Source organism: Carassius auratus, unplaced genomic scaffold (genome assembly GCF_003368295.1).
Source record: "Carassius auratus strain Wakin unplaced genomic scaffold, ASM336829v1 scaf_tig00214260, whole genome shotgun sequence".
Lineage (NCBI taxonomy): Eukaryota > Metazoa > Chordata > Actinopteri > Cypriniformes > Cyprinidae > Carassius > Carassius auratus.
In genome coordinates this window covers 154,207-162,722 of record NW_020527583.1, presented here as the reverse complement: position 1 = coordinate 162,722, position 8,516 = coordinate 154,207, and the positions used below count along the sequence as shown (strand labels likewise).

Below are 8,516 nucleotides of genomic sequence, written 5' to 3'. Positions count from 1 at the left end.
GCAGGTGAGTTTGATCAGGGTTGGAATTAACCTGTTTTCTTCAATCTTTAAATCCCATTTTACAGAAGTTGGTATTGCAGCAACAAGTAATCGTTTTAGTTTTGTGTTCTTTGCTGTCTGCTTGTCCTGACGCACCGATTCACTGCATTTTCCAGCAGAGATCACAGGCTGGGAGGATGACAGCTCGAATGTATTTCTCGTTGATTGCTGTTTTTTTCTGTCTGTTTGGATACTTCAGCATAGCTCGCGCTATTCAAAGACGAACCACAGGTGAAAAGATCTGTTAATTTCATTACAGAACCTGAAGAAATGCAGAAATGAGTGACTTTCAGTCTTTGAAAATAGTTAACATCGCTTATGAATGCGTAGTAGGTTTTAACCGCTTTTGATATGAAGCAGACAAATGCATAAACTTTGTATTTCGGTTTGAGACCCATTGCAAAACCACAGATTTACAAATGGTGAAACCGCACTCCCCTTATAATCCTCTTGAATTCTCTAGTGGATGGTTTCTGTCCGGAGAGGCTGATGGTCGAACCATCCCATCGAGGCTGTTCCTCTGATGAAGACTGCCCTGGAGGGCACAAATGCTGTCGATTTGAATTTGGGCCTGTTTGCGTGCTGCCTGTTTTCAGTGAGTTTCAGTTAATAATCGATGCTAAGGTTAAACTCACACACACACACACATACTAGTAACACTCTGGATTCAATGTAAGTCCTAAGCAGAGAGTTTGCCTTTAGTTGTTCTCTAAAGTCGGATTGAAATCATCCCTTGGGATGGCTTTAAGGACCGGATGGATTTACAAAATAAAAAGGAATAATGCTTCAAACAGTGGTTCTCAATTCCAGTCCCGGGGACCCCTTGCTCGTCCCTTGCTAAAGCCATCCCTTTGCATGTCCCCTTATTTAACACCCAGATTGTGATCATCAGCTTGTCAGGAGAGAGATCCAGGAACTGGACCAACAAGCTGATGATTTCAATCCGGTGTGTTAAGTAAGGGTGTTCCATGACTGGAATTGAGAACCACTGACTTGGAATGGAATTCTTTCTTTAGATAAAACTTGCCATTCACCAACCCTGATCAAAGCCGCCTACCTCAGATTTTTCTAATGATCCCAAAGACATTGACTGGCACTGATTAACATGCTCGGGTGTGTTTGACTAGGGTTGGAGCTAAACTCTGCAGGAATGTGGATCTCGAAGTCCAGATTTAAGGATCTCTGGTCTATATGCACAAACTAAAGCTGACTATCTGTGTTCATGCAGTGAAGCCAGGTCAATGTCCCATACCGGAGATGATCCCACTCTGTGCTGATAGCTGTTTCAATGATGGCCAGTGTCCTGCCACACAGAAATGTTGCCCAACCACCGGTGGCTTTGCATGCAGTGAACCGCGTGGCCAGGGAAGAGGTCAGGCAACTTGCCATGGAAACGGTTCTGGCCAGGGAAGCGGCTATGGCCAGGGCGCGGGTCAGGGAAGCGGCTATGGCCAGGGCGCGGGTCAGGGAAGCGGCTATGGCCAGGGCGCGGGACGGGCGCGGGACAGGGAAGCGGCTATGGCCAGGGTGCGGGACAGGGCGCAGGACAGGGAAGCGGCTATGGCCAGGGCGCAGGTCAGGGAAGCGGCTTTGGCCAGGGTGCAGGACAGGGTGCTGGCCAGGGAAGCGGCTATGGCCTGGGAAGCGGCTATGGCCAGGGTGCAGGAGCTGGACAGGGAAGTGGCGCAGGAGTTGGACAGGGAAGCGGCTATGGCCAGGGCGCTGGAGCAGGACAGGGAAGCGGCTATGGCCAGGGCGCTGGAGCAGGACAGGGAAGCGGCTATGGCCAGGGCGCTGGAGCTGGACAGGGAAGCGGCTATGGCCAGGGCGCAGGAGCTGGACAGGGAAGCGGCTATGGCCAGGGCGCAGGAGCTGGACAGGGAAGCGGCTATGGCCAGGGCGCAGGAGCTGGACAGGGAAGCGGCTATGGCCAGGGCGCTGGAGCAGGACAGGGAAGCGGCTATGGCCAGGGCGCAGGAGCAGGACAGGGAAGCGGCTATGGCCAGGGCGCAGGAGCTGGACAGGGAAGCGGCTATGGCAGGGCGCAGGAGCTGGACAGGGAAGCGGCTATGGCCAGGGCGCAGGAGCTGGACAGGGAAGCGGCTATGGCCAGGGCGCAGGAGCAGGACAGGGAAGCGGCGCTGGAGCAGGACAGGGAAGCGGCGCTGGAGGGACAGGGAAGCGGCGCTGGAGCAGGACAGGGAAGCGGCGCTGGAGCAGGACAGGGAAGCGGCGCTGGAGCAGGACGGGAAGCGGCGCTGGAGCAGGACAGGGAGCGGCGCTGGAGCAGGACAGGGAAGCGGCTATGGCCAGGGCGCTGGAGCAGGACAGGGAAGCGGCTATGGCCAGGGCGCTGGAGCAGGACAGGGAAGCGGTGCTGGAGCAGGACAGGGAGCGGCGCTGGAGCAGGACAGGGAAGCGGCGCTGGAGCAGGACAGGGAAGCGGCGCTGGAGCAGGACAGGGAAGCGGCTATGGCCAGGGCGCTGGAGCAGGACAGGGAAGCGGCGCTGGAGCAGGACAGGGAAGCGGCGCTGGAGCAGGACAGGGAAGCGGCGCTGGAGCAGGACAGGGAAGCGGCGCTGGAGCAGGACAGGAAGCGGCGCTGAGCAGGACAGGGAAGCGGCGCTGGAGCAGGACAGGGAAGCGGCTATGGCCAGGGCGCTGGAGCAGGACAGGGAAGCGGCTATGGCCAGGGCGCAGGAGCAGGACAGGGAAGCGGCTATGGCCAGGGCGCAGGAGCAGGACAGGGAAGCGGCGCTGGAGCAGGAGCAGGACAGGGAAGCGGCGCTGGAGCAGGACAGGGAAGCGGCGCTGGCAGGGCGCTGGAGCAGGAGCCGGACAGGGAAGCGGCGCTGGAGCAGGAGCCGGACAGGGAAAGCGCGCTGGCCAGGGCGCTGGAGCCGGACAGGGAAGCGGCGCTGGAGCAGGAGCAGGACAGGGAAGCGGCGCTGGCCAGGGCGCTGGAGCAGGACAGGGAAGCGGCTATGGCCAGGGCGCTGGAGCAGGAGCAGGACAGGGAAGCGGTGCAGGAGCAGGACAGGGAAGCGGCGCTGGCCAGGGCGCTGGAGCAGGACAGGGAAGCGGCTATGGCCAGGGGGCGCTGAGCAGGAGCAGGACAGGGAAGCGGCGCTGGAGCAGGAGCAGGACAGGGAAGCGGCGCTGGAGCAGGAGCAGGAACAGGGAAGCGGCACTGGCCAGGGCGCTGGAGCAGGAGCCGGACAGGGAAGCGGCGGCTGGAGCAGGAGCGCGACAGGGAAGTCGCGCTGGAGCAGGGCCGGACAGGGAAGCGGCGCTGGAGCAGGAAGGCCGGACAGGGAAGCGGCGGCTGGAGCAGGAGCCGGACAGGGAACGCGGCGCTGGAGCAGGAGCCGGACAGGGAAGCGGCGCTGGAGCAGGAGCCGGACAGGGAAGCGGCTGGAGAGGAGCCGGAAGGGAAGAGGCGCTGGAGCAGGAGCCGGGGAGGGAAGCGGCGCTGGAGCAGGACAGGGAAGCGGCGGCTGGAGCAGGACAGGGAAGCGGCGCAGGAGCAGGACAGGGAAAGCGGCGCTGGCCAGGGCGCTGGGGCCAGGACAGGGAAGCGGCGCTGGGGCAGGACAGGGAAGCGGCGCTGGGGCCAGGACAGGGAAGCGGCGCTGGGGCAGGAGCCGGACAGGGAAGCGGCGCTGGGGCAGGAGCCGGACAGGGAGCTGGCCAGGGCGCTGGAGCAGGACAGGGAAGCGGCTATGGCCAGGGCGCTGGAGCAGGACAGGGAAGCGGCGCTGGAGCAGGACAGGGAAGCGGCGCTGGAGCAGGACAGGGAAGCGGCGCTGGAGCAGGACAGGGAAGCGGCTATGGCCAGGGCGCTGGAGCAGGACAGGGAAGCGGCTATGGCCAGGGCGCTGGAGCAGGACAGGGAAGCGGCTATGGCCAGGGCGCAGGAGCAGGACAGGGAAGCGGCGCTGGAGCAGGAGCAGGACAGGGAAGCGGCGCTGGAGCAGGAGCAGGACAGGGAAGCGGCGCTGGAGCAGGAGCAGGACAGGGAAGCGGCGCTGGAGCAGGACAGGGAAGCGGCGCTGGCCAGGGCGCTGGAGCAGGAGCCGGACAGGGAAGTGGCGCTGGAGCAGGAGCCGGACAGGGAAGCGGCGCTGGCCAGGGCGCTGGAGCAGGAGCCGGACAGGGAAGCGGCGCAGGAGCAGGACAGGGAAGCGGCGCTGGCCAGGGCGCTGGAGCAGGAGCAGGACAGGGAAGCGGTGCAGGAGCAGGGACAGGGAAGCGGCGCTGGCCAGGGCGCTGGAGCAGGACAGGGAAGCGGCTATGGCCAGGGCGCTGGAGCAGGACAGGGAAGCGGCGCTGGAGCAGGGAGCAGGACAGGGAAGCGGCGCTGGAGCAGGAGCAGGACAGGGAAGCGGCGCTGGAGCAGGAGCAGGACAGGGAAGCGGCACTGGCCAGGGCGCTGGAGCAGGAGCCGGACAGGGAAGCGGCGCTGGAGCAGGAGCCGGACAGGGAAGCGGCGCTGGAGCAGGAGCCGGACAGGGAAGCGGCGCTGGAGCAGGAGCCGGACAGGGAAGCGGCGCTGGAGCAGGAGCCCGGACAGGGAAGCGGCGCTGGAGCAGGAGCCGGACAGGGAAGCGGCGCTGGAGCAGGAGCAGGACAGGGAAGCGGCGCAGGAGCAGGACAGGGAAGCGGCGCTGGCCAGGGCTCTGGAGCCGGACAGGGAAGCCGGCGCTGGGGCAGGACAGGGAAGCGGCGCTGGGGCAGGACAGGGAAGCGGCGCTGGGGCAGGAGCCGGACAGGGAAGCGGCGCTGGGGCAGGAGCCGGACAGGGAGCTGGCCAGGGCGCTGGAGCAGGACAGGGAAGCGGCTATGGCCAGGGCGCTGCAGCAGGACAGGGAAGCGGCTATGGCCAGGGCGCTGGAGCAGGACAGGGAAGCGGCGCTGGAGCAGGACAGGGAAGCGGCGCTGGAGCAGGACAGGGAAGCGGCGCTGGAGCAGGACAGGGAAGCGGCGCTGGAGCAGGACAGGGAAGCGGCGCTGGAGCAGGACAGGGAAGCGGCTATGGCCAGGGCGCTGGAGCAGGACAGGGAAGCGGCGCTGGCCAGGGCGCTGGAGCAGGACAGGGAAGTGGCGCTGGAGCAGGACAGGGAAGCGGCTATGGCCAGGGCGCTGGAGCAGGACAGGGAAGCGGCGCTGGAGCAGGACAGGGAAGCGGCTATGGCCAGGGCGCTGGAGCAGGACAGGGAAGCGGCGCTGGCCAGGGCGCTGGAGCAGGACAGGGAAGTGGCGCTGGAGCAGGACAGGGAAGCGGCTATGGCCAGGGCGCTGGAGCAGGACAGGGAAGCGGCGCTGGAGCAGGACAGGGGAAGCGGCCGGCTATGGCCAGGGCGCTGGAGCAGGACAGGGAAGCGGCGCTGGCCAGGGCGCTGGGAGCCAGGACAGGGAAGTGGCGCTGGAGCAGGACAGGGAAGCGGCTATGGCCAGGGCGCTGGAGCAGGACAGGGAAGCGGCGCTGGAGCAGGACAGGGAAGCGGCTATGGCCAGGGCGCTGGAGCAGGACAAGGAAGCGGCTATGGCCAGGGCGCTGGAGCAGGGAGCAGGACAGGGAAGTGGTCAAGGGAAGTGTCGGGGATGTGGCAAAGGTCAATGTCGCCTTTAGGGACATGTTCATGGGAATTTTGCATAATACTTTCTGGGGGTCTTTTCCCAATGCTTTTGTTCAGATGTCATGTTTTCCCTGTTTGCTCAAACTGTTTAGAAAGATTTTCTGACTCTCTCTACCACTACTATCACCTCAAATAAATAAAAATTGCTTGATTTTGAAGAGTTTGTGTTTGGTATCATTTTGCTCTCACATAACCGCTCTCTGGCATCAGTGCTGTAAGTTCCTCTCCCCGAGTACTGGACAATTAGCAAATTATGATCTATCTTTTTTGCCAATTTAAAAGAACTGTTTTGTGTATTTAAATTTATTCTTGGGTAGCTGAATAGTCTGCAGCCATTATTCCAGTTGGAAGTCATTGTATTATGCCGATTTGGTGCTCTAGAACCTTTCATGAATGCTGAAATTGGTTCCATAAGTTCTTGTGATTCTTGAGGCAATACATTAAAGATGGCAATGTTTCTAAGAGACGTCGATTCTTAAACAGTCGTCCTAATAAATATAGGAATAGCATAACCGATGTTACAGGTCAAAAGCTTCTTGTGGACTTATAATTGGAATAAAGCTTGGCGTGTTTGTGAAAAATACGGTTTAAATCAAGTAAGAGGCTTTATTTAAAATGTTTCATGGTAGGGGTGTCCGCGATATACCGATATTAGCATGTCCGCAATATTTATATGAACAGTTCTGTTATGATTACACCACGTTAATACTCCAGCGCCACTACCTGGTTGAGCTCCCAGGTGGCAGTATTGTGTCTTAACGCTGGCACCTGTCACACAAGAAGACACAGCCACTCTGAGGAGAGCAGTGTTTCTCAGAGTAAGTTGCCATTCTTTTTCTAGTCCTAGACTGGGAAATGTTATATTAACCTGTTAACAGCGGTTGTCTGTGTTCCTACATTTAAGTAAAGGGTGATTTTATTTAATAAGTACCACGTTTTCTTTGCTCGTCTTGTTTTTGTATTTTCCAATCAATATGGCCTGTGCGTAGCTACGAAAAACTGAGCAAACACATTGCTACGTTAAACTTGTAAAATGTTAAGTTGTCGCAGTGCCATGCACTTAATGCCTCATCTGCGGTCATTCTTCAATCAGGTTCATTAGTTTAACATATAAATGACAATTAATAATGAACAATATTTCCACAGCACTTAGTTCATGCTAATTTCAGCATTAGCTTATGAATTAATAAAATCTCAAGTTGTCTTTGTAAACATTAATGTTCTGTGAACTAACATGAACAATGAATGACTCTACACAATTTATTATCTTTGTTTGTCAATAAAAAATAACGTATTGTTCACTGTTCGTTCATGTTAATTAATACATTAATGTTAACAAACCATCTCATTGTAAGGAGTTACCATAAATATTTATTCCTCACTGTTGAACTTGACCATATTTTCTCTCTTGATATTTCATAGGAGCTACAAAGAAGATGGAGAAAGCCAGAGTATTGTGTCCTGCGTTTATCCTTCTGTTCGTTGGGTGAAAAAGGACAAACTGAAAGACAAAAAATAATTTGACTACCGCCCCCCAAGGTTTCTATAGTATATCGATAAGGCCACAATAACCGTGATATGAAAAATCTACTATCGTGACAGCCCTATTTAATGGTATATGTGGCTAAAGTGTGTTAGAGATTTAATCTGGATCTTGATTATCCCTGCGATTTGTTTGGTCAATGGAACAGGAGTCTATATTATACATGTATTTTGTAATTGTGTTTATATGAATTTTTGTTTTTTGGGTGGATGTGCAAAATGTAATGGAAAAAGTATTGCTTCCCAGTAAAATAACTTTGATACGTATGCGTTCAGATGAATGTAATAACTTTTTATTATTTTGGGTAAGGTATCGGTTCAAGCCAAATTTCATCCATTTTCTTCAGGAGACTTGAGGACTACCGCACCAGTTTGGAGAACATCGTTAATAAAACAAGACTTGTAATTTTTTTTAATACAGTTGTTGATTTACTGAATAAATGGTTTGCACACTCTTGTACATTTACTGTTGTAAATTTTGTTCTGGATAATTTTAAGAAAAAAAAAATAAAAGATTAAGAAGAACCGGCACGCACCGCTTCGGTCTGTCTGATGTGACAAGACAGTGCACCACACAAACAGATTTTCAACCAGAGTCTCGACTGAACACAGGAAATCTCGCGAGACTTCAGAATAATCATGGCGGACGATATGCAGGAAGAAATTGCAATGATAGTGTTGGAATGATTTTATACACGACACGTCGTATAAACATTTGTGCTGTTGCCACAAATCAACAAGATGATCCTCCATCTCTGCTGTCCGCAACAATTTCACTTTGTGCTGCGCCATGACGGCTTCAGTCTTCCATCATCTCGCTTTCTGATTGGATACGGTTTCGTTTCACGTGATAATCTCCAGAGCGTGCACGCATTTTTCCTCGGGCTTCCCCCCCACACATCAGGATTCTGATCGTAAATATTAAACGTGTTAAATATTTACGATTCGCGATCGGGGCGTCTCCGATGTTCTTCCGATCAGATTCGGACACTCTTAACACACCTCACGGCAAGAGAAAATCAGATAACATAATCTGTAGAACAGTCAAGATAATCGGGACATAGCTATGATTGTCGGAAGGGGAGAAATCGGCCCAAAATCAGACCGATTATCTTCTGGCGTGTACCCAGCGTAAATTTATGACATGGCTAGAACGTAGCATTCAGCAGGTCCAACCCCAATCATACACACCTGAACAAGCTAATCAAGGCATTTCAGATTACTAGAAAGCTACAGGCAGGTGAGTTTGATCAGGGTTGGAATTAACCTGTTTTCCTTCAATCTTTAAAATCCCA

The 8,516-nt window shown here is 55.3% G+C and overlaps 1 protein-coding gene across 1 annotated transcript; it reads left to right on the top strand.

Annotated features, from left to right (window-relative positions):
- Positions 1-59: 59 nt before the first annotated feature.
- LOC113091665 (fibroin heavy chain-like) lies at positions 60-4,085 on the top strand (the record flags this gene model as incomplete). Its single annotated transcript, XM_026257266.1, has 4 exons — positions 60-270; positions 1,268-1,471; positions 1,525-1,674; positions 3,712-4,085. Coding segments are annotated over exons 1-4 (822 nt in total), but the record flags the coding sequence as incomplete, so codon positions are not given.
- Positions 4,086-8,516: the final 4,431 nt, after the last annotated feature.